The following is a 27,427-nucleotide window of genomic DNA, read 5'->3' as shown; positions in this document are numbered from 1 at the left end:
CGCAGGAGGGGACACCTACTGAGCCCTGACACAGTGTCACCCTCTTGACTGCTACCACCATTTGGGGGAGCATTGCCCACTCCACACTGGCCCTCCACAGACTTTCTGCATCCCTTCCCTCTCCTCTCTTTTGATGGGTGCTCCAACATGTCCCTTTGGGGAGGGAATCTCCAGGACTAGGGTGGAAAAAGGCAGTTGCAGAGGGTAGAGGAGCCCACTGAAACTGGAGGCTTGAGGCCAGGAAGAGAAGCAGGGGGATGCAGGGCCAGGGTGGCCTAAGGTGCCCTGGGCCACTTGGGGCTGTCCCGACATGGTAGGACATGCTGGGTTCCCTATGCCCCAAGCTCATGGACGGCTGGAGTATAGTCCTGGTGGTGGGCACCCTCCATATCCTCCTTGTTGGGGTTCCCCTGCAAAGAGCCATGGATCAGGATTTTAAGCATGGATACTGCAACACTATATGCTGCAGGTCTCTGCCACGACTCTGCTAGATCCAGTCCCAAGTGTAGCTGCTGTTGATGACGGGTGCACCAGAGATACGGCAGGTATCTCTGAGACCTTCCCTACTGTGGGGCCTGAGGCTTTTGTCTGCACCTGAGAAAGGGCACCCGTGACCCCAGGAGACAAGGATGAACAGGCTGCGATATCTCGAGGTATCCCTCTGAACGTCAGAAAATCCTTTTTCAGCATGCGGGTGAGCAAGCACTGGCACACGTTGCTCAGGAAGCTTGTGGTGTCTCCATGCTTGGAGATATTCACAAGCTGTCTGGTCATAGTCCTGCGCAACAGAACCGGCTCTAGGTAGCCCTGCTGGAGTAGAGGGGTTGGGCCAGATGACCTTTGGAGGTCCCTTCCAAATGTAGTCGTTAAGTGATTCTGTGAGTAGAGGGGAATGATCATCTCCTCAATTTACGCAAAGCGTGAAAGGCTGGGAAGGGTGTGCTAAGTTCCCATGTGGAAACGTCCAACTCCTCCTCTGCCCCTGTCCACTTCGCAAGGATGGGCAACGACACCACGCACAGGGTGTTACACACGGCCGGAGCGGCTCCTGCTCATCTCTCCCCAGCTCCTCTCTGCCCACAGATCTGCTCTGCTTAGCTTTCCCACATCAGGATTCCCCCCATAAGGGCTGGAAGGCATGTTTATGAGGAGCAGCTGAGGCTTTGGGCTTGCCTAATTTGGAGAAAAAGAGGCTGAGGGCTGACCTCATTGCTCTCTACAGCTTCCTGAGGAGGGGAAGTGAAGAGGGAAGTGCTGATCTCTATTGTGCACCCTGGGCCGGGCCCCAGCAGGTTTGTGTTAAAGCTCAGCTGGATTTCCTGTCCCCGTGCAACAGCGCAGAAGTAGCGGGCAGAGTCCCGGGCCTGCAGGTCCCGCAGGGACAGAATCGACTCGGACCGGGAATTGTCCCGGGACACTGTAGCTCGACCCTGCACTCCTGCCCCGTACTGCTTTGTAGTACCCGAGTACGCGCTGATGTAGGACACCCACTCGAGACTGCCGCCGGCTGCCTGACGGTACCACCAAATGTAATATTCCCCGAAGTTGAAGCCGGATCCGCGGCAGGAGAGGCGCACGGTCTCCCCGGGCGCTCGCAGCCCTCCGCCGTCCTCCAGCAGCCTCAGCTGCGCCCACAGCCCTGCGGACGGAGAGCGCAGGCAGCCGGGCAGGGCGCGCCCACGGCCCGAGGACGTTCACCCGCCGCCCCGGCACAGCCCCAGCCGGCCCGGGGCTGAGCCGCGCCTGCTCCCGACACTTGCGCCCCGACCCGCTGCCCGAAAGCCTCCCTCGCCCTCTCCCCCGGCCGCCCACGCCACCCGCTCCCCGCTTCCCCGCCAAGGAAGGCCAGCGCCCGGCGACAGCGCGCCCGGCGCCGGAGCAGCCGCGGCCCCGGGCAGCCCCAGCCCCGGGCTCGCCGCCCGCCCCGCCCGGCTCTCACCTGCCGGCCCCGCGGCCAAGGACAAGGCCAGGAGCCACGGCCCCAGCCCGGGCGCCATCGTGCCCTGCCGCGCCGGGGCCGGCCGGGGCTGAAGGGCCCGCCGGGAGCCGCACAGGAGCCGAGCGGAGCCGCGCTCGGGCCCGGGCTCGGGCCGGCTTCTGCGCGCCCCCGCCGGCTCGGCCCCTCGCCGGGGCAGCGCCGACGCCTCTGCCCGCCCCCAACAGACCCGCCCCGGCCCGGCCCCCGGCTCCCGGCGCGGCTCCGGCGCTGTCCCGCCTCGCAGGACGCTCCCCGTGCCCCGCACCCCCAGCCCGCCCTGGCCGCGCTCCCATCCCCCGCCCGCGGGGACCGAGACACGCGGAGGGCTGTGCTGCCATCCAGAGGGACCTCGACAGCCTGGAGAAGTGGGCTGGCAGGAACCCCTCCGCTTCAACACGGCCAAGAGCGAAGTCCTGCACCCGGGGAGGAGCAACCCCGTGCACCAGGGCCGGCTGGGGGCTGCTCACATGGAAACCACATTCGCAGAGAAGGACCCAACCTGAGCAGAAATTTGCCCTTGCGGCAAAGAAGGCTCGCGGTGTCCGGGGCTGCATTAGCCAAAGCATTGCCAGCAGGTCAGGGAGGTGATCCTTCCCCTCTACTCAGCACTGGCGAGGTCACGCCTGGAGTGCTACCTTCACTTCTTGGCTCCCCACTGCAGGAGAGACTTGGGCATACGGGAGAGAGGCCAGTGGAGGGCCACGAAGGTGATAATGGCACTGGAGCAGCTCTTACCTGAGGAAAAGCTGAGGGAGCTGGGACTGCTTACCCTGGAGAAGAGAAGGCTCAGGGGGGATCTCATCAATATATGAAACGTATGAAGGGATGCTGTAGGGAAGGCAGGGCCAAGCTCTTTCCAGTGGTGCTCAGTGACAGGACAAGAGGCAATGTGCACAAACTTTCTGTGGTTTTGTAGGTGGTATGTGCCAGGGCAAAGGGGAAAACGGAAACTCGGACTTTGCTTCTCTCCTGAGGACTTCCAGAAACAGCTGTTTTACAGGAGTTCAAAGCTGGAAGGCAAGAGAGAAAATGCAAGTGATACAAAAGTAATATGGGCAGGTAAAAAAGTAGCCCCCAGAGGAGGCAGGAGAGCTAGTCAGCATGGTTATGGTTTCTGTACAACTGGCGTCTGCTGCGTGTAAGGTGTGTGGTCTTCTGTTAGAGCTTACTGTGTGTTGTTCTTCTGTAAAGGTGCAGAGACAGCTACATACGCATGTGATGAGTTTGGACAACCACGTACACAAACCCAGAGCCCGGCATCGGAAGGACGGGGAATAACATGCATCGCCATTTGGGTGGTTGAGTGGCTGCTTCCTGGGGCCTGAGAGGCCTACTGCGGGCCACAGCTTGTTGCTGGAGGCAGGGTTCCTGGACAGAATGGAGGGCAGGGGAGGGCATTTCATCACACCCAAAGGCCACTGCTGGAGGAGTGCAGGGGGTACAGGTGTTGAAGCGCATGAGGTCGTGGGCAAAGACTAGAGGTGTTCCCGCAGTCAGAAACCCAATAGTGCAGGAGTACTCCCACAGCCTTTCCAGCCCCCAAAGCTGTCTCTTAAAAGCTCTGGCTGCCCATCAGGACTCATGCCGTCCTCTCAGGCTCCCCAGAAAGGGCATAAGAAAAGTGGAGCAGAAGAAGCATCAGTTTTGCTCCTAGGATGGCAGAAGAGTTGAGGCTCTAACGGACCTCTGCAAAAGGTCTAGTTGAACTCTCCTGCTTGAAGCAGGGTCAAAAGGTGTTGAGTAGCTGTACTGGGTGCAGCTGGGACAGAGTTAATTTTCTTCCTAGCAGCCTGTCACTACGGTCAGTCCTAGTCGCTCCTAGTCACACCTTTGGTCTAAGATAACAGTGAAGGCGAGAGGTGGGCCTGGAGGAGCAGAAGAAGTTGAAGCTGCTGGTGCACTCCCAGGTGTCTCTCACCCTGCAGCGTGCAATAACAGAGCCCTCGTTTGGCAGGAAAACCTCTGGTGGGTAGAAGGTGACATGTTGGTTTTGAGCCACCCCTGATCTTCCTCTTCAAAAAGGATTGGAGAGTGCTGCCGGGACTTAGGAACTGGCCCTGTGGGTTGGCAGGTTGTCTTCCCTGGGGGCCCCTGTCCCTTGGTGCTGCTGAGATGCTGCTCCTGGATGGGAGCCCCCTGAGCCCAACTCCGCTTGGACAGGGCACCCCTAGGCAGATATGCTCCCCCTCTGCTCCCTCAGCTCTGGCCCAGCACCCTACTCTGGCATGTGCTCCCTCCTGCTGACACTCCTCCCGCTGCCTCTTCACATCAAAGCCTTCCCAGACCTCGCCAAGCAGCAAAGGCAGCAAAGGGCAGGTGAGATCTCGGGTGTCCGCGGCACTGAACCTCTGGGGTATATGTGTAGGCTCAAGCCCCCCAGCTCATCCCCAAAACTCACGTGCACAGGACTCAGCAGGGACCAGGCTGTTGGGGGCTCCTCAGCAGAGCAGGGTCACTCCCTTCTCTGTGCTCACCGTACTCAGCAGGAACTCAGAGCTCCCCTACAACCGCAGGAGGGGACACCTACTGAGCCCTGACACAGTGTCACCCTCTTGACTGCTACCACCATTTGGGGGAGCATTGCCCACTCCACACTGGCCCTCCACAGACTTTCTGCATCCCTTCCCTCTCCTCTCTTTTGATGGGTGCTCCAACATGTCCCTTTGGGGAGGGAATCTCCAGGACTAGGGTGGAAAAAAGGCAGTTGCAGAGGGTAGAGGAGCCCACTGAAACTGGAGCCTTGAGGCCAGGAAGAGAAGCAGGGGGATGCAGGGCCAGGGTGGCCTAAGGTGCCCTGGGCCACTTGGGGCTGTCCCGACATGGTAGGACATGCTGGGTTCCCTATGCCCCAAGCTCATGGACGGCTGGAGTATAGTCCTGGTGGTGGGCACCCTCCATATCCTCCTTGTTGGGGTTCCCCTGCAAAGAGCCATGGATCAGGATTTTAAGCATGGATACTGCAACACTATATGCTGCAGGTCTCTGCCACGACTCTGCTAGATCCAGTCCCAAGCGTAGCTGCCGTTGATGATGGGCGCACCAGAGATGCGGCAGGTATCTCTGAGACCTTCCCTACCGTGGGGCCTGAGGCCTTGGTCTGCACCTGAGAAAGGGCACCCGTGACCCCAGGAGACAAGGATGAACAGGCTGCGATATCTCGAGGTATCCCTCTGAACGTCAGAAAATCCTTTTTCAGCATGTGGGTGAGCAAGCACTGGCACACGTTGCTCAGGAAGCTTGTGGTGTCTCCATGCTTGGAGATTTTCAAAGATGTCTGGTCATAGTCCTGCGCAACAGAACCGGCTCTAGGTAGCCTTGCTGGAGTAGAGGGGTTGGGCCAGATGACCTTTGGAGGTCCCTTCCAAATGCAGTCGTTAAGTGATTCTGTGAGTAGAGGGGAAGGATCATCTCCTCAATTTACGCAAAGCGTGAAAGGCTGGGAAGGGTGTGCTAAGTTCCCATGTGGAAACATCCAACTCCTCCTCTGCCCCTGTCCAATTCGCAAGGATGGGTAACGACACCACGCACAAGGTGTTACACACGGCCGGAGCGGCTCCTGCTCATCTCTCCCCAGCTCCTCTCTGCCCACAGATCTGCTCTGCTTAGCTTTCCCACATCAGGATTCCCCCCATAAGGGCTGGAAGGCATGTTTATGAGGAGCAGCTGAGGCTTTGGGCTTGCCTAGTTTGGAGGAAAAAAGAGGCTGAAGGCTGACCTCATTGCTCTCTACAGCTTCCTGAGGAGGGGAAGTGAAGAGGGAAGTGCTGATCTCTTTCTCCCCGGGATCCAGTGATAGGATGCGGCAGGAATGGTTCAAAGCTGTTCCAGGGGATGGTTCTAACTTGACATTAGGAAGCATTTCTTTACCGAGAGGGTGCTCAAAACACTGGCACAGGTTCCTAGAGAGGTGGTTGATGCCCCAAGCCTGTCAGTGTTTAAGAGGCCTTTGGACAATGCCCTTCATAACATGCTTTAACTTGGTCAGCCATGAACTGGTCAGGCAGTTTGGACTAGATGATGGTTCTAGGTCCCTTCCTACTGAAATAGTCTATCTATTCTATTCTACTTTCTATTCTATTCTCTGGACCACACTGACAGCACCCAGCCACGATTGACACCCCTCTCTCTCTGAATACAGGCACAGTCCACTCACTGACTCACCACTGAGATGGGGCTGTGACTCCCACGAAGGTGCAGGAGAGGGGACAGCAGGAGGGGTGGAAGCTGATGTTGCTTAGGCACGCCCCAAGTGTCTCTCACTCTGGTCCCTGCAGGGTGCAGTAATAGAGCGCACTGTCCCCCAGCTCCAGCCCGGTGATGATCAGCATCCCGGAGCTTTCATCAGCCTGGCAGGAAAACCTCTTGCGGGCAAAAGGGGATGTGTGGCTGTAGGAGCCTCCCCGGCCCTTGCTCTGCAGCAAGTACTGCAGCGGTCCACCGGGATGCTGCTGATACCAGGCCACGTAAATATAGGAGGCATTGGAGCTGTAAGTGCATCGTAAGGTCCCAGTATTCCCTGCTTGCCACCACACTGTAGACCTCATCGCTTGGATCTCATCACCCTGAAATGCACCTGAAACAAAAGCAGGGCTGTTCCATGACTGCTTTACTCTCACTGGTGCAAGGCAATGGCCCACAAAAGGGTCAATGGAAGCTGGCAATGGCCATTGCCAGGCAATGGTGTTGCCAAAGCCCCAGTGCTTTGGGTACCCCAGGGAAGAAGGGGCCAAGGGAGGGCAGAGAGGGGCTGCAGGCAGGCCCAGAGCAGCCGGCCTAGTTGGGGTGACGGGAAACACATTTGGAACCACCTTTCTCAGAATATAAAACACTGCCTTTGGGGACTCAGGAGAGAGGAAATTGGGCCAGTGCTGGGAAAGGATAGCTCTTCCCGAAAGCCAGGACCACCTGCCACTGTGCACTGATGACAATCTCTTCCTGGGAAACAGCCCTAGCCACCTCAGCACTTTGCTGGCTCCAATATTGTGGCACCCTGGGGCCTGGGCCCCAGCAGGTTTGTGTTAAAGCTCAGCTGGATTTCCTGTCCCCGTGTGAACAGTGCAGAAGTAGCGGCAGAAGTCCCGGGGCTGCAGGGCCCGCAGGGACAGAATCGACTCGGACCGGGATTGTCCCGGGACACGGTAGCTTCGACCCTGCACTCCTCCGCCCCGTACTCCTTCGTGGAATCTGAATCCCAGCTGATATAGGAGCACCCCACTCGAGTCTGCGCCCGGGCTGCCTGACCTGGACCCACCGAATTTCATATTCCCCGAAGTCGAAGCCGGATCCGCGGCAGGAGAGGCGCACGGTCTCCCCGGGCGCTCGCAGCCCTCCGCCGTACTCCAGCAGCCTCAGCTGCGCCCACAGCCCTGCGGACGGAGAGCGCAGGCAGCCGGGCAGGGCGCGCCCACGGCCCGAGGACGTTCACCCGCCGCCCCGGCACAGCCCAGGCGGCCCGGGGCTGAGCCGCGCCTGCTCCCGACACTTGCGCCCCGACCCCGCTGCCCGAAAAGCCTCCCTCGCCCTCTCCCCCCGCCGCCCCACGCCCACCCGCTCCCCGCTTCCCCGCCAAGGAAGGCCAGCGCCCGGCGACAGCGCGCCCGGCGCCGGAGCAGCCGCGGCCCCGGGCAGCCCCAGCCCCGGGCCCAGGCCCCGGGCCTCGCCGCCCGCCCCGCCCGGCTCTCACCTGCCGGCCCCGGGCCAAGGACAAGGCCAGGAGCCACGGCCCCAGCCCGGGCGCCATCTGTGCCCTGCCGCGCCGGGGCCGGCCGGGGCTGAAGGGCCCGCCGGGAGCCGCACAGGAGCCGAGCGGAGAGCCGCGCTCGGGCCCGGGCTCTGGGCCGGCTTCTGCGCGCCCCGCCGGCTCGGCCCCTCGCCGGGGCAGCGCCGACGCCTCTTGCCCGCCCCCAACAGACCCGCCCCGGCCCGGCCCTCGGCTCCCGGCCCGGCCCCCCGGGGCCGCGGCCCCTCGCGGCAGGAGAAGGGGCGGCGCGGGGAGGGCCGCGGGGCAGGGGCGTCGGCAGAGGGGGAGCGCGGCGCCCCGGGACGCCACGGCTCATGCCCTCGGCTCCCGGCGCGGCTCCGGCGCTGTCCCGGCTCGTCGCCCGGCCGAGCCCTGCCGAAGGCGGTCGGCGCCTCGGCCAGGCGCAGCTGGGGCCGACCCCAGCCCCAGCGCCGGCGACGGGCTGGCCGGCCCGCAGCGTCCCCTCGCAGGACGCTCCCCGTGCCCCGGGGAGCCAAGCCCCGCCAAGAGGCGCCACTTCCCTTGGGAGCCTGTTCCGGTGACTGACCAGCCTCTCAGTAAAGAACTTTTCCTAATGTCCAGTCTGAACTTCCCTCCTGCACTCATCTAGCCCAAAGAGAGCCTGCTCCGCTACTGCAACTAAGCCCCTCGAGGCTGTCATGGCCAGAGCAAGGGGGATCCCTTTGTACGAACCCCAGCTCCAACACTGCCTCCTCCTCACAGCACGCTGGGTAAGCAAAGTTTTAATGTCTCTTAGGCCTTTGCAGGACTTCCCTAGTGAAGAAATATTTGCAGCTAAACTGCCTTTCTCTCAACCCCACGTGTTCTCTCCTTCTCCCCTCTGATTCTTTCCCCCATCCTGCTGAGGGGCTGTGAGAGAGAAGCTGTGTGGCGCTTAGCTGCCTACCAGGGTTTACCCTCAGAGGTCCCTTTTGGTGCCCAGCATGGGGCACGAGTTTTTTGACAGAACAACAGGTTTGAGTGGAGTGTGCTGCACCGAAGTTAGAGCTCTCAAGCTGTTTACCTATGAACTGGCAGGCTCCTCTGCTTGCCACAGGCCTCGCCTGCTTTGCTCCGTTTTACAGTCTAGTGCTTCTTAGTGGCTGCATTTTTGCTTTTGCTGTTTGCCCTAGTGCTTATCCAGTGCACTGTGCTGGGCCCAGGAAGATTTTGCCAACAGCAATGGCCGTGCATCCAGGCTGGCAGATGGCCGGAGCGTTGCTGCTCTTCCTGTGCTGCTGTCCCGGACCTGCAGGAACTCCAGTGTGAGCTTGAGTGGCAGGGACTGTGACCTGTGGATAAGGCCATGCTGAAACTTGTACAGCCCTGAAGGGACTGTGGCTCGTGTTTAAGGCCATGCCAGAGCGGGTTCTCCCCTGAATGGACTGTGGCCCATGGATAAGGCCACGCTGGAGCAGCATGTCACGGTCCGCTCGTATCTCCCAAATTTACAGGACTGTAAATTATGTATTCTGTCAGTTATTCTTTCTTTATGAGCTCATTAGGAAAGAAACAAACATCTCGAGCGAGGGCTCAGTCCCACTTTCACAGACCAGTCTAACATGGGACCTGCTAACTCATCACTTAATTCATGAGGTTTCTAATGCACAAGTTCTCTAATTCCTAAGTTGCAACTTCTAACTCGTGACTCAACTTGTATCGCGCAACTCATAACCCGCACACATCGGTGAGCAGATGCTGAAGAAACTACATGCAAGGACTGTAGCTGCAGGAGACAGCAAGCTGCAGGTGATAAAGGCTTCATAACGACCTTTAGCCCTTCTTGGCCATTGTGCCAGGCTCTCTTGGTTTCAGCTGGGATAGAGTTAATTGCCTTCCTAGTAGCTGGCACAGTGCTATGTTTTGAGTTCAGTATGAGAAGAATGTTGATAACACTGATGTTTCAGTTGTTGCTAAGTAGTGTTTAGTCTAAAGCCAAGGATTTTTCAGCTTCTCATGCCCAGCCAGCGAGAAAGCTGGAGGGGCACAGGAAGCTGGCACAGGACACAGCCAGGGCAGCTGAACCCAAAGTGCCAACGGGGTATGCCATACCATGTGACGTCACATCTAGTATAGAAACTGGGGGGAGTGGGGGGGGGGGGATAGCCGCTCGGGGACTAACTGGGCGTTGATCGGCAGGTGGCGAGCAATTGCACTGTGCATCATTTGTATATTCCAATCCTTTTAATCACTACTGCTGTCCACTTTATCAGTGTTACCATTATCATTATTAGTTTCTTTCTTTTTATATGCTATTAATTGCTCTTATCTCAACCCACGAGTTTTTACTCTTTTCCCGATTTTCTCCCCAATGCCACTGGGTGGGGGGGAGTGAGTGAGGGGCTGCGTGGTGCTTAGTGCTGGCTGGGGTTAAACCACGACACATGCCTACACCCGAGCCTCCCTCCCGTCCCCTGCCGCCAGGACAAGAGACGCGGTGCAGAAACACCCCACACAATCCTACCTCCTTGCCCCACACCCTTCCTTCTCTGCACCACAGAGCTACTCACCCCCCACCCCGCCCCCAACTGCTAATATCCCCTCCCATCTCTTGCAGCTTCTTGTTGCCCTTCTTTCCTGCCGGGCTGTCCTGCTGGGGACCAGTGCCACCAGGCTATGGTCCACATCCATTCCACGCTGAGGAAACAGCAGAGGTGGGCTGTGGGAGATGCTGGTAGGCAGGTGCTGGGGCGACAGGGATGTGCTCAAGGAGCTGGGTCTCCTCATCTCGCTTACCCAGGATGGGAAATAAGCCCACGGACACAAGAGTCCACATAGCCAGAATATCTTCCTCTCACCTTCCCCAGCTTTCACCACAGTCACCCCTGCCTGACCCACCATCACCTGGCACTATGCCCCAGGAACAGCCCCGTTACTCCCTTGGCACTGGTCTGGCCTGTGACAGCTCCCAACCTGAATGCCCAGAGGTGGTAAAGAACAAGTAGTTGACATTGTCAGGGCACCCTTAGGTGTCCTCCTTTCGTTCCTGCCAGGGACACTACAAGGGGTTCTTTGGCTCCACTGTGGCAATGCCCAGCATACGGCAGTTATGGCTGGCACCCGTGGGAAAACCTCTTGTTGGTGACAGCACCATATGGGCCGCAGGAGGCTCCCAGCCCTTCCTTGGGAGCATGTGCTGTGTGGGCCTGATGAGACGCTGCCAGTACCAGGCCACGGGAATATAGCAGAAGTGGGACCTGAAAGCACATCACAGGGTCAGTACGTGCCCTACTCATCCCTGTATGGCAGACCTTCTCGGTTGGATCTCTTCACCCTGAAACATCCCTGAAAATCCAGCAGGGATGTTCACCCATCACTTCACTCCAAACCTGCTCTTGGCAACAGATCAAGTGGTGTCGAGGTTTAAGCCCAGCCGGTAACAAAGCACCACGAAGCCACTCGCTCACTCCTCTCTGCCGCTGGCCCCAGTGGGATGAGGGGGACAAAAATACAAGGAAAAGCTCATGGGCTGACACGAGGACGGGGGGGATCACTCACCCACTTATGGTCACGGGCAAAAGGCAGACTCACCTGGGGAAAAAACCAAAATCAGTTGAATTTACTACCAAACAAATCAAAACAAGGCTAATGAGAAGGAAACCAAATCTTAAAACACCTTCCCCCCACCCCTCCTTCCTTCCCGGGCTCAACTCCACTCCCGTTTTCTCCACCTCCTCCCCGCCAGCAGCAAAGCTGGATGGGGAATGGGGCTTGGGGTCAGTTCATCACACCTTGTCTCTGCTGCTCCTTCCTCCTCAGTGGGAGGACTCCTCACTCTTCCCTGCTCCAGCATGGGGTCCCTCCCATGGCTGCAGTCCTTCACAAAACTTCTCTGCCATGGCTCCTTTCCATGGCTGCAGATCTTCAGGCACAGGCCTGCTCCAGCACCGCCTTTCCGACAGAGTCCCAGCCATCTTTAGGGGCATCCAACTGCTCTGGCGTGGGATCCTCCACGGGCTCCAACTGGGCATCTGCTCCCCCGCTCACCTCCCTGGGCTGCAGGGGAACTGCCTGCTGTCTTACCACGGGCTGCAGGGCCATCACATCCTCCGGCGCACCTCCTCCCACTTCTTCTTCCCTGACCTCGGTGTCTGCATAGGTGTTTCTCCCACATTCCACTTTCCCCTCTTTTCCCAATCCAATGTCAGGGAAGGTTTCGATACGATCCGAAGAGCAAGATTAAGCCACAAACGAGGCCAAATGCTGTATACCCAAACCAGCTGTTATTATCAAAATTATCAAAAGTAGAAAATAGTAGCGCTAGGATACAGTGGAAGAAAAAGGCAGAAATGAAGCAAGCGTTTGGGATAGGGTTGCAAGAATAGTCACCACCATGGATCCAGCGGCATCCTGTTGGTCCTCAGTCTTCAGTTCTTCCAGGATGGTTGCACACCACGGCTTGTCTCCACGGTTTTTTTATAGGGTATAGTCAGATGCATGCACTTATGTACTGTTCACGCACTGTTCATGCGCTGCAGGTTTTGTCTATCACACGACCTTCGACCTTCGTGTGATCAACACCAGAAACCAGTACCTTATCTCAAAGACTACAGTTTCCATGTCAATGGTAGTCTCCACATTCCTGCCTGCTTCGCTGGCTCCAGCCCATCTCCTCCCCTGGATGCCTCAGTGGCCTGCTGATCCTCCGTATGGACAGAGGAGTGTCCTGCTTAAACAGGCCATCCCAGAGACAAATGGCTTGAAACAAATAGTTCACAGTTCAGTCTCTCACAGCAAACAATCTTTGAGACAAATGGCTCAAGATGACAGTTCACTCTCTCACACCTCTCCACTGCAGGTTCCCCTTCTTAAATATGTTATGCCAGAGGTGCTACCACCGTCACCGATTGGGTCGCCTTGGCCAGCAGCGGGTCCAGCTTGGAGCTGGGGGAGCTTCTAGCAGCTTCTCACAGGAGCCATCCCTGCAGTCCCTTCCCTGCTACCAAAACCCACCACACAAACCCAAAACAAGTGAAATGATGGAAATGGGAAACCCACTGGCCAAAGCTCAAGTGCATTGCGTGACTGCAGTGGTCACAGCCAGAAGACTGTTTTCCAGGGACGACTTGGTGATCCACGTAATAGGTTGACCTGAGAGGGCACAGGCTTGTATTTGGGTTGCACGCAGCTCAGGAGTTTCTGCAGTGCGCTGTGCTCCACACTTCCCTGCTGCAGGATAAACTGAGCTGGCAAATTGTAGTGGAAGAGCCTGGAGTTGCCACCCATGTGGTGTCTGCCCTGATGCATGTTCCCATCTTTACTACAGCTCCAGGTGCTGGGTACTGTTACACCGGTTCATTAGCTAGCTAGTCGAACTGTTGTTACTGTTTCACAGACCTGCGCCATCTCTAGTGCCTGATCACCCTACAGCTGCCCTGTTCACATGGAAAACTCCAAAAAAGGAAACAAATACAATCTTTCCTGGGGTTGCAGTGTAGGTGCCCATTATTCCTCATATACTCCAAAAAGATAAGAATTACAGCTAGCAATTCACTCACAGTATGCAAAACATAGCACGAGGCGAGAGGTGTCTGGAGTGCTACGATTGGGAGGTGCAGCCATGGACTCCCTGGACAGTCAAGCTCTGAAAGCCCGCCCACAACTCGTCAGTCCGTGGTGGCAAAGCAAGTCCACACACCGACATCTGCAGCAGTCAGAGTGCAAACAGCTCCCTTGCAGCATTAGGCAGCATGTATACCAGAGAATGCTGGGCTGGCCGGGGCGCATGCCACAGCATGGGGCCTAAATAACAGTGCACAGCCTCCGTATGTCAAAGAATGCAACTGGCTGCTATGAAACTAGAATGGCCATGTTGTGAAAGTCATCCCTGGCCAGTCTCTCCAGGATTTGGAAAATGCTGGCTGCACCTGTAGGCCAAGCCTTTCTAAGCCAAGTCTTTCCGCCAACACAACTCCAATACAGGGAGTCCAAGGGACGGTTAAGCCTCTGTGGACACACAGTATGGGTGAGCATTGTCCTGCAGGTGACATTGCCATGAAGCCTTTGCATGCACACATTAATTATTCCATGCGTAGGCCCCTCTACCTCTACTCATACCATCACACTAGACATTCAAAGATGTCAGGAGTGGGCTGTGGCTATATGGGTGTCTTGCGTGAGCTGCCACAGAAGACAAGCATATCCTGAGCCTGTGTTGTCCTAGCTATATCAGCAGACTCTGCGGTAACTTGAACAACAGGACATCTCAAAACTCGATTCAAGTCTGGATGTTCATCTTCCAATTGTAGTTCTTCAAGGGTTGTTGAGCTTCTTCTTAAAGAACCCCTTTCTCTGCTGCTTTCTGCCTGCGGGGAGAGACTGAGAAGAATGGAAGAAGGTTAACAGCACATTCAGATGGGTTTTGTGTGTGCTTGGGAGAGACTCTGTGGCTCCTGCTGCTACTGCAGCACTGCTGTGCCCCTTTCTGGGCAAGCCAGCCCAAACTATTCCTCAGAAACCTTCTTGCAGCCAACCACAAAAGACCTGGCTGGATTTAAAGCCCCTCCTTCCTTTTCTGCCCTGGCCCTGCCTGAGATTCAAGCAAGGATGAAGCAATGTGCTGCAGTCCCGTGAAAGGGTACTGCAACACTATATGCTGCAAGTCTCTGCCACGACTCTGCCGGATCCAGTCCCAAGCGTAGTTGCTGTCGCTGATGGGTACACCTGAGATGTGGCATGTAAGTGTGAGAGACTCTGAGACCTTCCCTACCATGGGGCCCATAGCCTCCATGCACCTGAGAAAGGGCACCTGCAACCCCAGGAGACACAAATGAACAGGCAGGAACAGCTCAAGCAATTGCTTCCTTTACTCTGGCACTTCCCTGGGCTACTGCTTGTGATCTCCAGCAGCTGCACACCCCCATGCTCACAAGCTCTTGCTCCTGCTACAGTCTCAGATCAGGGAGAGAAGCACAGACTTCCCCTTTCTCCAGTGAGCTCCCAAGTGACCGTCCCTACTTTCCCCGTTAGCTCTGCTCTCTAAGGGAGCAAAACTCCTGGCTGGACTGAGTTGACCTGAGCCCTGCCCAAAACCAGTGCAGGGCTATTCACACATCTCACCAGCTGGGCCATCACTGGGCAGCTGTCCTATTGGGAACTGCAGGAAACAGCAAAACTGGTTTCCAAAGGTGAAGAGGTGTCAGAGTGTGAGAGGAGGGAGGATTGGTGTGAGACATGGGAAGAAGGCAAGCAGAAGGGCTAGAGAGCAGAAGGGGACAAAAGCACTGAGAACGTCCCTGTCAGAATCAAACGTTTGTAAACTGTATGCTGTAACGACACTACTCTCTGGGAGCAGCACTGAACAGCTGTGAGAACAGTCTCCTCTCCAGCTCTGAGGCCCATAGCTGGGACCCTGGCAGGAGGTTTGTGTTAAAGCTCAGCTGGATTTCCTGTCCCCGTGTGAACAGTGCAGAAGTAGCGGGCAGAGTCCCGGGGCTGCAGGGCCCGCAGGGACAGAATCGACTCGGACCGGGAATTGTCCCGGGACACTGTAGCTCGACCCTGCACTGAGTGCGCGAATCGAATGAATGAGGAATCCCAGCTGATGTGGACACCCACTCGAGACTGCCGCCGGCTGCCTGACGGTACCACAGAATGATATTGCCCGAAGTCGAAGCCGGATCCGCGGCAGGAGAGGCGCACGGTCTCCCCGGGCGCTCGCAGCCCTCCGCCGTCCTCCAGCAGCCTCAGCTGCGCCCACAGCCCTGCGGACGGAGAGCGCAGGCAGCCGGGCAGGGCGCGCCCACGGCCCGAGGACGTTCACCCGCCGCCCCGGCACAGCCCCAGCCGGCCGGGGCTGAGCCGCGCCTGCTCCCGACACTTGCGCCCCGACCCGCTGCCCGAAAGCCTCCCTCGCCCTCTCCCCCGCCCTCCCCGCCCTCTCCCCGCCCGCCCACGCCACCCGCTCCCCGCTTCCCCGCCAAGGAAGGCCAGCGCCCGGCGACAGCGCGCCCGGCGCCGGAGCAGCCGCGGCCCCGGGCAGCCCAGCCCCGGGCCCAGCCGGGCTCGCCGCCCGCCCCGCCCGGCTCTCACCTGCCGGCCCCGCGGCCAAGGACAAGGCCAGGAGCCACGGCCCCAGCCCGGGCGCCATCGTGCCCTGCCGGCGCCGGGGCCGGGGGCTGAAGGGCCGGGGAGCCGCAGGAGGAGGAGGGAGCGCTCGGGCCCGGGCTCGGGCCGGCTTCTGCGCGCCCCGCCGGCTCGGCCCCTCGCCGGGGCAGCGCCGACGCCTCTGCCCGCCCCCAACAGACCCGCCCCGGCCCGGCCCTCGGCTCCCGGCGCGGCTCCGGCGCTGTCCCGCCTCGCAGGACGCTCCCCGTGCCCCGCACCCCCAGCCCGCCCTGGCCGCGCTCCCATCCCCCGCCCGCGGGGACCGAGACACGCGGAGGGCTGTGCTGCCATCCAGAGGGACCTCGACAGCCTGGAGAAGTGGGCTGGCAGGAACCCCTCCGCTTCAACACGGCCAAGAGCGAAGTCCTGCACCCGGGGAGGAGCAACCCCGTGCACCAGGGCCAGGCTGGGGGCTGCTCACATGGAAACCACATTCGCAGAGAAGGACCCAGGCGTTCTGCTGGACGACAACTTGAGCAGAAATTTGCCCTTGCGGCAAAGAAGGCGCGCGGTGTCCGGGGCTGCATTAGCCAAAGCATTGCCAGCAGGTCAGAGAGTGATCCTTCCCCTCTACTCAGCACTGGAGAGGTCAGCCTGGAGTGCTACCTTTGCTTCTTGGCTCCCCACTGCAGGAGAGACTTGGGCATATGGAGAGAGGCCAGTGGAGGGCCACTGAGGTGATAAAGGGACTGGAGCAGCTCTACCTGAGGAAGAGTGAGAGCTGGACTGGGACTGTTTACCCTGGAGAAGAGAAAGCTTGGGGAGCCGGACTCATCGATGTATAGAAACTTAGGAAATTTTAGAATCATAGAATCACGGGATCGTCTGGGTTCGGGGACTTTAAAGGTCATCTAGTCCAACCATCCAGCAATGAGCAGGGACATCTTCAACTAGGTCAGCTTGCTTGAGCCCCATCCACCCGACCTTAAATGTTTCCAGGGATGGGGCATCTCCAACGTCTCTGGGCAACCTGCTCCAGTGTTTCATGCTGTATTGGGTTTGTACGGCAAGGTTTGGTAGCTGGGGGGGCTACAGGGGTGGCTTCATTGAGAAGCTGCTGGAAGTTTCCCCTATGTCTGACAGAGTCAATAACAGCCAGGTCGAAGATGGACCTGCTGCCAGCCAAGTCCGAGCCAATCAGCGATAGCGCGTAGCGCCTCTGTGATAACATATTTAAGAAGGAAAAAAAGTTGCAGGGCACACAGAAACGGCGCAGTGGGAGAGAGGAGTGAGAACATGTAAGAGAAACAACGCTGCCAACAGCAAGGTCAGTGCAGCAGAAGGAGGCGGAGGAGATGCTCCAGGTGCCGGAGCAGAGATTCCCCTGCCGCCCGTGGTGAAGACCATAGTGAGGCAGGTTATCCCCCTGCAGCCCACGGAGGTTCGTGGTGGAGCAGATATCCACCTGCAGCCCGTGGAGGACCCCATGCCAGAGCAGGTGGGTGCCCGAAGGAGGCTGTGACCCCATGGGAAGCCCTTGCTGGAGCAGGTTCCTGGCAGGACCTGCGCAAGTGTGGAGAGAGGAGCCCACGCTGGAGCAGGTTTTCTGGCAGGACTTGTGACCCCGTGGGGGACCCACGCTGGAGCAGTGTGCTCCTGAAGGACTGCATGCTGTGGAAGGGACCCAGGCTGGAGGAGTTCGTGAAGAACTGCAGCCCATGGGAAGGACCCATGTTGGGGAATTTCATGGAGGACTGCCTTCCGTGGGAGGGACCCCACGCTGGAGCAGGGAAAGAGTGTGATGAGTCCTGCACCTGAAGAGGATGAAGGGCAGAGATAATGTGTGATGAACTGACCGTAAACCCCATTCCCTGTCCCCTGCCTGCCACTGGGGTGCTAGTAGAGAATCCGTGAAGAGGAGGTGAAGTTGTGCCTGGGAAGAAGGCAGGGCTGGAGGGAAGGTGTTTTGTGATTTGGTTTCATTTCTCATTACCTTACTCTGACTGATTGGTAATAAAACTGAGTTAATTTTCCCCAAGTTGAGTCTGTTTTGCCTGTGACGGTAATTGGTGAGTGATCTCTCCTGTCCTCATCTCGACCCACAAGCCCTTGTGTTATATTTCTGTCCCCTGTCCAGCTGAGGGTGGGGGGAGTGATAGAATGGCTTTTGGTGGGCACCTGGCATCCAGCCAGCACCAACCACCACAGTCTTTTTAGTGGTCTCATTTTTAAAAATTTTCTATCTGGTATCTCGTCTGAATCTACCCTCTTTCAGTTTAAAACAATTACCCCTTGCCCTGTCGCTACAGGCCCTTTTTAAAGTCTGTCTCCATCTTTCTAATAAGCCCCCTTCAAGTGTTGAAAGGCTGCCATAAAGTGTCCCCAGAGCTTTCCGTTCTCCAGGCAAACAATGCCAATCTCTCAGCCTTTCCTCATGGGAGAGGTGTTCCATCCCTCTGATCCTCTTTGTGGCCCTCTGGACCCACTCCAACAGGTCCATGTCTTTCCTGTACTGAGAACTCCAGAGCTGGATGCAGTACTCCAGGTGGGGTCTCACCAGAGCAGAGTAGAGGGGCAGAATCACTGCCCTGGACCTGCTGGCCATGCTTCTTTCTATGTAGCCCACGATACGGTTGGCTTTCTGGGCTGCCAGCACACGTTGCTGGGTCATTTCCAGCTTTTCACCAGTACCCCAAACCCTTCTCCACAGGCTGCTCTCAATCCCTTCAGCCCCCAGCCTGTACTGATACCAGGAGTTGCCCTGACTCAGGTGCGGGACCTTGCACCTGGCCTTGTTGAACCTCACAAGGTACACATAGGCCCACTTCATGAGCTTGTCCAGGTCCCTCGGGATGGCATCCTGTCCCGCAGGTGTGTCAACCGCACCACTCAGCGAGGTGTCATCTGCAGATCCACTGAGGGTACACTCGATCCCACTATGTCGTTGATGAAGGTATTAAACCGTACTGGTCCCAATACGGACCCCTGAGGGACACCACTCATCACTGGTCTCCATCTGGACATTAAGCCATTGACCACTACTCTCTGGATGCAACCATCCGACCAATTCCTCATCCACCGAAGAGGCCATCCATCAAATCCATCTCTCTCCAGTTTAGAGAGAAAGACAGTGTGGGGGTCCATGCCAAAGGCCCACAGAAGTCCAGATAGAGCACATCAGTAGCTCTTCCCTCGCGATGTAGTCACCACATCATAAAAGGCCACTAGGTTGGTCAGGCAAGACTTGCCCTCGGTGAAGCCATGCTGGCTGCCTCGAAGCACCTCCCTGTCCTCCGTGTGCCTGAACATAGCTTCTAGGAAGATCTGCTCCATGATCTTCCCAGGCACAGAGGTGGAGCTGACAAGTTGGTTGCTCCCAGGGTCCTCCTTTCTACCCTTTTAAAAAATGGGTGCAATGTTTCCCTTTTTCCAGTCACTGAGGACTTCACCTGACTGCCGTGACTTTCCAAATATCATGAGAGTGGCTTGGCAACTACACCAGCCAAATCCCACAGGACTCTGGGATGCACTTCTTCAGGTCCCATAGACTTCGGTATGTTCCTCATGTGGTCTCAAACCTCATCTTCCCTTACAGTGTGTCGTGCTTTAACCCCAGCCAGCAAACAAGCACCACGCAGCCCCTCCACTCACTCCCCCTACACCAAGTGGGATGAGGGATAGAATCGGGAAAAGAAGTAAAACTCGTGGGTTGAGATAAGAAACACTTTAATAGAACAGAAAAGAAGAAACTAATGATGATAATGGTAACACTAATAAAATGACAGCAGTAATAATAAACGGATTGGAATATACAAATGATGCGCAGTGCAATTGCTCACCACCTGCCGATCGATGCCACTTAATCCCGAGTGGCGATCCCTCCACCCCCACTCCCCCCAGTTTCTATACTAGATGTGATGTCACATGGTATGGCATACCCTGTTGGCCACTTTGGGTCAGCTGCCCTGGCTGTGTCCTGTGACAACTTCTTGTGCCTCTCCAGCTTTCTCGCTGGCTGAGTGTCAGAAGCTGAAAAATCCTTGGCTTTAGACTAAACACTACTTAGCAACAACTGAAAACATCAGTGTTATCAACATTCTTCTCATACTGAACTCAAAACATAGCACTGTGCCAGTTACTAGGGAAGACAATTAAACTCTATCCCAGCTGAAATCAAGGACACAGTGGGAGGGACTTTGCTCCCCAAGTCCCTGCCATGAGGTCCATCCGCTCAAGAGGTGTATGAAGAGCAATTGCCAGTGAAGACTGAGGCAAAAAAAGTTGTTGAGTACCTCAGCCTTCTCCTTGGCTGTTCTTACCAGTTTTGCTGGTCAAGTTCATCAAAGGGGGATACACCTTCCTTGACTTTCCTTTTCTGCCTGACTTAATTATGAAAGCCCTTCTTATTATCCTCTCTGCCTGCAGAACAGCTCAGCCCACGTTTTCCCTGTCTTTGCCTCTGTCACTACGGTCAGTCCTAGTCGCTCCTAGTCGCACCTTTGGTCTATGATAACAGTGAAGGCGAGAGGTAGGCCTGGAGGAGCAGAAGAAGTTGAAGCTGCTGGTGCACTCCCAGGTGTCTCTCACCCTGCAGCGTGCAATAACAGAGCCCTCGTTTGGCAGGAAAACCTCTGGTGGGTAAAAGGTGACATGTTGGTTTTGAGCCACCCCTGATCTTCCTCTTCAAAAAGGATTGGGGAGTGCTGCCGGGACTTAGGAACTGGCCCTGTGGGTTGGCAGGTTGTCTTCCCTGGGGGCCCCTGTCCCTTGGTGCTGCTGAGATGCTGCTCCTGGATGGGAGCCCCCTGAGCCCAACTCCGCTTGGACAGGGCACCCCTAGGCAGATATGCTCCCCCTCTGCTCCCTCAGCTCTGGCCCAGCACCCTACTCTGGCATGTGCTCCCTCCTGCTGACACTCCTCCCGCTGCCTCTTCACATCAAAGCCTTCCCAGACCCCGCCAAGCAGCAAAGGCAGCAAAGGGCAGGTGAGATCTCGGGTGTCCGTGGCACTGAACCTCTGGGGTATATGTGTAGGCTCAAGGCCCCCCAGCTCATACCCCAAAACTCACTTGCACAGGACTCAGCAGGGACCAGGCTGTTGGGGCCTCCTCAGCAGAGCAGGGTCAACTCCCTTCTCTGTGCTCACCGTACTCAGCAGGAGGAACTCAGAGCTCCCCTACAACCGCAGGAGGGGACACCTACCTGAGCCCTGACACAGTGTCACCCTCTTGACTGCTACCACCATTTTGGGGAGCATTGCCCCACTCCACACTGGCCCTCCACAGACTTTCTGCATCCCTTCCCTCTCCTCTCTTTTGATGGGTGCTCCAACATGTCCCTTTGGGGAGGGAATCTCCAGGACCAGGGTGGAAAAGGCAGTTTGCAGAGGGTAGAGGAGCCCACTGAAACTGGAGGCTTGAGGCCAGGAAGAGAAGCAGGGGGATGCAGGGCCAGGGTGGCCTAAGGAGCCCTGGGCCACTTGGGGCTGTCCCGACATGGTAGGACATGCTGGGTTCCCTATGCCCCAAGCTCACGGACGGCTGGAGTATAGTCCTGGTGGTGGGCACCCTCCATATCTTCCTTGTTGGGGGTTCCCCTGCAAAGAGCCATGGATCAGGATTTTAAGCATGGATACTGCAACACTATATGCTGCAGGTCTCTGCCACGACTCTGCTAGATCCAGTCCCAAGTGTAGCTGCCGTTGATGATGGGTGCACCAGAGATGCGGCAGGTATCTCTGAGACCTTCCCTACTGTGGGGCCTGAGGCCTTGGTCTGCACCTGAGAAAGGGCACCCGTGACCCCAGGAGACAAGGATGAACAGGCTGCGATATCTCGAGGTATCCCTCTGAACGTCAGAAAATCCTTTTTCAGCATGTGGGTGAGCAAGCACTGGCACACGTTGCTCAGGAAGCTTGTGGTGTCTCCATGCTTGGAGATTTTCAAAAGATGTCTGGTCATAGTCCTGCGCAACAGAACCGGCTCTAGCTAGCCTTGCTGGAGTAGAGGGGTTGGGTCAGATGACCTTTGGAGGTCCCTTCCAAATGTAGTCGTTAAGTGATTCTGTGAGTAGAGGGGAAGGATCATCTCCTCAATTTACGCAAAGCGTGAAAGGCTGGGAAGGGTGTGCTAAGTTCCCATGTGGAAACGTCCAACTCCTCCTCTGCCCCTGTCCACTTCGCAAGGATGGGCAACGACACCACGCACAGGGTGTTACACACGGCCGGAGCGGCTCCTGCTCATCTCTCCCCAGCTCCTCTCTGCCCACAGATCTGCTCTGCTTAGCTTTCCCACATCAGGATTCCCCCCATAAGGGCTGGAAGGCATGTCCTATGAGGAGCAGCTGAGGCTTTGGGCTTGCCTAGTTTGGAGAAAAAGAGGCTGAAGGCTGACCTCATTGCTCTCTACAGCTTCCTGAGGAGGGGAAGTGAAGAGGGAAGTGCTGATCTCTTCTCCCCGGGATCCAGTGATAGGATGCGCAGGAATGGCTCAAAGCTGTTCCAGGGGAGGTTCTAACTTGACATTAGGAAGCATTTCTTTACCGAGAGGGTGCTCAAACACTGGCACAGGTTTCCTAGAGAGGTGGTTGATGCCCCAAGCCTGTCAGTGTTTAAGAGGCCTTTGGACAATGCCTTTCATAACATGCTTTAACTTGGTCAGCCATGAACTGGTCAGGCAGTTGGACTAGATGATGGTTGTAGGTCCCTTCCTACTGAAATAGTCTATTCTATTCTATTCTATTCTATTCTATTCTATTCTGTTCTATTCTATTCCATTCTCTGGACCACTGACAGCACCCAGCCACGATGACACCCCTCTTTCTCTGAATACAGGCACAGTCCACTCACTGACTCACCACTGAGATGGGCTGTGACTCCCACGAAGGTGCAGGAGGGGACAGCAGGAGGGGTGGAAGCTGATGTTGCTCAGGCACGCCCCAAGTGTCTCTCACTCTGGTCCCTGCAGGGTGCAGTAATAGAGCGCACTGTCCCCCAGCTCCAGCTCGGTGATGATCAGCGTCCCGGAGCTCTCGTCAGCCTGGCAGGAAAACCTCTTGTGGGCAAAAGGGGCTGTGTAGCTGTAGGAGCCTCCCCGGCCCTTGCTCTGCAGCAAGTACTGCAGCGGTCCACCGGGACGCTGCCGATACCAGGCCACGTAAATATAGGAGGCATTGGAGTTGTAAGTGCATCATAAGGTCCCAGTATTCCCTGCTTGCCACCACACTGTAGACCTCATCGCTTGGCTCTCATCACCCTGAAATGCACCTGAAACAAAGCAGGGCTGTTCCATGACTGCTTTACTCTCACTGGTGCAAGGCAATGGCCCACAAAAGGGTCAATGGAAGCAGGCAATGGCATTGCCAGGCAATGGTGTTGCCAAAGCCCCAGTGCTTTGGGTACCCCAGGGAAGAAGGGGCCAAGGGAGGGCAGAGAGGGGCTGCAGGCAGGCAGAGCAGCCGTCCTGGCTGGGTGATGGAAACACATTGAACCACCTTCTCAGAATAAAACACTGCCTTTGGGACTCAGGAGACGGAAATTGGCAGTGCTGGGAAAGGAGCTCTTCCCGAAAGCCAGGACCACCTGCACTGTGCACTGATAGACAATCTCTTCCTGGGAACAGCCCTGAGCCACCTCAGCACTCGCTGGCTCCAAATATTGTGCACCCTGGGCCGGGCCCCAGCAGGTTTGTGTTAAAGCTCAGCTGGATTTCCTGTCCCCGTGTGAACAGCGCAGAAGTAGCGGGCAGAGTCCCGGGGCTGCAGGTCCCGCAGGGACAGAATCGACTCGGACCGGGAATTGTCCCGGGACACTGTAGCTCGACCCTGCACTCCTGCCCCGTACTCCTTAGAACCCGAGGAGCCGCTGATGTAGGACACCCACTCGAGACTGCCGCCGGCTGCCTGACGGTACCACCTAATTGCGTAACCTCCGAAGCTGAAGCCGGATCCGCGGCAGGAGAGGCGCACGGTCTCCCCGGGCGCTCGCAGCCCTCCGCCGTCCTCCAGCAGCCTCAGCTGCGCCCACAGCCCTGCGGACGGAGAGCGCAGGCAGCCGGGCAGGGCGCGCCCACGGCCCGAGGACGTTCACCCGCCGCCCCGGCACAGCCCCAGCCGGCCCGGGGCTGAGCCGCGCCTGCTCCCGACACTTGCGCCCCGACCCGCTGCCCGAAAGCCTCCCTCGCCCTCTCCCCCGCCCTCCCTCGCCCTCTCCCCCGCCCGCCCACGCCACCCGCTCCCCGCTTCCCCGCCAAGGAAGGCCAGCGCCCGGCGACAGCGCGCCCGGCGCCGGAGCAGCCGCGGCCCCGGGCAGCCCCAGACCCGGGCCCAGCGCCGGGCTCGCCGCCCGCCCCGCCCGGCTCTCACCTGCCGGCCCCGCGGCCAAGGACAAGGCCAGGAGCCACGGCCCCAGCCCGGGCGCCATCGTGCCCTGCCGCGCCGGGGCCGGCCGGGGCTGAAGGGCCCGCCGGGAGCCGCACAGGAGCCGAGCGGAGCCGCGCTCGGGCCCGGGCTCGGGCCGGCTTCTGCGCGCCCCGCCGGCTCGGCCCCTCGCCGGGGCAGCGCCGACGCCTCTGCCCGCCCCCAACAGACCCGCCCCGGCCCGGCCCTCGGCTCCCGGCGCGGCTCCGGCGCTGTCCCGCCTCGCAGGACGCTCCCCGTGCCCCGCACCCCCAGCCCGCCCTGGCCGCGCTCCCATCCCCCGCCCGCGGGGACCGAGACACGCGGAGGGCTGTGCTGCCATCCAGAGGGACCTCGACAGCCTGGAGAAGTGGGCTGGCAGGAACCCCTCCGCTTCAACACGGCCAAGAGCGAAGTCCTGCACCCGGGGAGGAGCAACCCCGTGCACCAGGGCAGGCTGGGGGCTGCTCACATGGAAACCACATTCGCAGAGAAGGACCCAAGCGTCTGATGGACGCACATTTCCCATGCGCAAGCCAGTGCCCTTGCAGCAAAGAGTGCTACGGGCTGCTGTGCTAGCAAGCATTGCCAGGAGTGTTTCAGGGAGGTGATCCTTCCCCTCTACTCAGCACTGGCGAGGTCACGCCTGGAGTGCTACCTTCACTTCTTGGCTCCCCACTGCAGGAGAGACTTGGGCATACGGGAGAGAGGCCAGTGGAGGGCCACGAAGGTGATAATGGGACTGGAGTACCTCTTACCTGAGGAAAGGCTGAGGGAGCTGGGACTGTTTACCCTGGAGAAGAGAAGGCTCGGGGGGGGGGATCTCATCAATATATGAAACATATGAAGGGATGCTGTAGGGAAGGCAGGGCCAAGCTCTTTCCAGTGGTGCTCAGTGACAGGACAAGAGGCAATGTGCACAATCTTTCTGTGGTTTTGTAGGTGGTATGTGCCAGGGCAAAGGGGAAAACGGAAACTCGGACTTTGCTTCTCTCCTGAGGACTTCCAGAAACAGCTGTTTTACAGGAGTTCAAAGCTGGAAGGCAAGAGAGAAAAATGCAAGTGATACAAAAGTAATATGGGCAGGTAAAAAAGTAGCCCCCAGAGGAGGCAGGAGAGCTAGTCAGCATGGTTATGGTTTCTGTATAACTGGCGTCTGCTGCGTGTAAGGTGTGTCGTCTTCTGTTAGAGCTTACTGTGTGTTGTTCTTCTGTAAAGGTGCAGAGACAGCTACATACGCATGTGATGAGTTTGGACAACCACGTACACAAACCCAGAGCCCGGCATCGGAAGGACGGGGAATAACATGCATCGCCATTTGGGTGGTTGAGTGGCTGCTTCCTGGGGCCTGAGAGGCCTACTGCGGGCCACAGCTTGTTGCTGGAGGCAGGGTTCCTGGACAGAATGGAGGGCAGGGGAGGGCATTTCATCACACCCAAAGGCCACTGCTGGAGGAGTGCAGGGGGTACAGGTGTTGAAGCGCATGAGGTCAGGGGCAAAGACTAGAGGTGTTCCCCCAGTCAGAAACCCAATAGTGCAGGAGTACTCCCACAGCCTTTCCAGCCCCCAAAGCTGTCTCTTAAAAGCTCTGGCTGCCCATCAGGCCTCATGCCGTCCTCTCAGGCTCCCCAGAAAGGGCATAAGAAAAGTGGAGCAGAAGAAGCACCAGTTTTGCTCCTAGGATGGCAGAAGAGTTGAGGCTCTAATGGACCTCTGCAAAAGGTCTAGCTGAACTCTCCTGCTTGAAGCAGGGTCAGAAGGTGTTGAGTAGCTGTACTGGATGCAGCTGGGACAGAGTTAATTTTCTTCCTAGCAGCCTGTCACTACGGTCAGTCCTAGTCGCTCCTAGTCGCACCTTTGGTCTAAGATAACAGTGAAGGCGAGAGGTGGGGCTGGAGGAGCAGAAGAAGTTGAAGCTGCTGGTGCACTCCCAGGTGTCTCTCACCCTGCAGCGTGCAATAACAGAGCCCTCGTTTGGCAGGAAAACCTCTGGTGGGTAGAAGGTGACATGTTGGTTTTGAGCCAACCCCGATCTTCCTCTTCAAAAAGAATTGGAGAGTGCTGCTGGGACTTAGGAACTGGCCCTGTGGGTTGGCAGGTTGTCTTCCCTGGGGGCCCCTGTCCCTTGGTGCTGCTGAGATGCTGCTCCTGGATGGGAGCCCCCTGAGCCCAACTCCGCTTGGACAGGGCACCCCTAGGCAGATATGCTCCCCCTCTGCTCCCTCAGCTCTGGCCCAGCACCCTACTCTGGCATGTGCTCCCTCCTGCTGACACTTCTCCCGCTGCCTCTTCACATCAAAGCCTTCCCAGACCCCGCCAAGCAGCAAAGGCAGCAAAGGGCAGGTGAGATCTCGGGTGTCCGCGGCACTGAGCCTCTGGGGTATATGTGTAGGCTCAAGCCCCCCAGCTCATCCCCAAAACTCACGTGCACAGGACTCAGCAGGGACCAGGCTGTTGGGGCTCCTCAGCAGAGCAGGGTCACTCCCTTCTCTGTGCTCACCGTACTCAGCAGGAACTCAGAGCTCCCCTACAACCACAGGAGGGGACACCTACTGAGCCCTGACACAGTGTCACCCTCTTGACTGCTACCACCATTTGGGGGAGCATTGCCCACTCCACACTGGCCCTCCACAGACTTTCTGCATCCCTTCCCTCTCCTCTCTTTTGATGGGTGCTCCAACATGTCCCTTTGGGGAGGGAATCTCCAGGACCAGGGTGGAAAAAGGCAGTTGCAGAGGGTAGAGGAGCCCACTGAAACTGGAGGCTTGAGGCCAGGAAGAGAAGCAGGGGGATGCAGGGCCAGGGTGGCCTAAGGTGCCCTGGGCCACTTGGGGCTGTCCCGACATGGTAGGACATGCTGGGTTCCCTATGCCCCAAGCTCATGGACGGCTGGAGTATAGTCCTGGTGGTGGGCACCCTCCATATGCTCCTTGTTGGGGTTCCCCTGCAAAGAGCCATGGATCAGGATTTTAAGCATGGATACTGCAACACTATATGCTGCAGGTCTCTGCCACGACTCTGCTAGATCCAGTCCCAAGTGTAGCTGCCGTTGATGATGTGCGCACCAGAGATGCGGCAGGTATCTCTGAGACCTTCCCTACTGTGGGGCCTGAGGCCTTGGTCTGCACCTGAGAAAGGGCACCCGTGACCCCAGGAGACAAGGATGAACAGGCTGCGATATCTCGAGGTATCCCTCTGAACGTCAGAAAATCCTTTTTCAGCATGTGGGTGAGCAAGCACTGGCACACGTTGCTCAGGAAGCTTGTGGT

General features: G+C 57.8%; 1 protein-coding gene, 1 long non-coding RNA gene and 1 gene segment (V, D, J or C); all 3 read right to left on the bottom strand.

Moving 5' to 3' along the window:
* Positions 1-27,427, bottom strand: part of LOC115345015 (M1-specific T cell receptor alpha chain-like) — a 290,271-nt gene that overhangs the window by 93,888 nt on the left and 168,956 nt on the right.
* Positions 1,178-20,345, bottom strand: LOC121233496. The gene is made up of 3 exons (XR_005933068.1): positions 20,335-20,345; positions 20,121-20,124; positions 1,178-1,261 (listed from the first exon to the last, which is right to left on the bottom strand). It is a non-coding gene; the product is annotated as an uncharacterized LOC121233496 (long non-coding RNA).
* On the bottom strand, positions 23,046-24,347 carry LOC115345023. The segment is given in 2 exon segments: positions 23,046-23,791; positions 24,126-24,347. Coding segments are annotated over 2 exon segments (396 nt in total).

The sequence above is a fragment of the Aquila chrysaetos genome, chromosome 8 (genome assembly GCF_900496995.4).
Source record: "Aquila chrysaetos chrysaetos chromosome 8, bAquChr1.4, whole genome shotgun sequence".
Lineage (NCBI taxonomy): Eukaryota > Metazoa > Chordata > Aves > Accipitriformes > Accipitridae > Aquila > Aquila chrysaetos.
The sequence above is the reverse complement of the archived record's forward strand: the minus strand, read 5'-3'. Positions and strand labels throughout refer to the sequence as shown.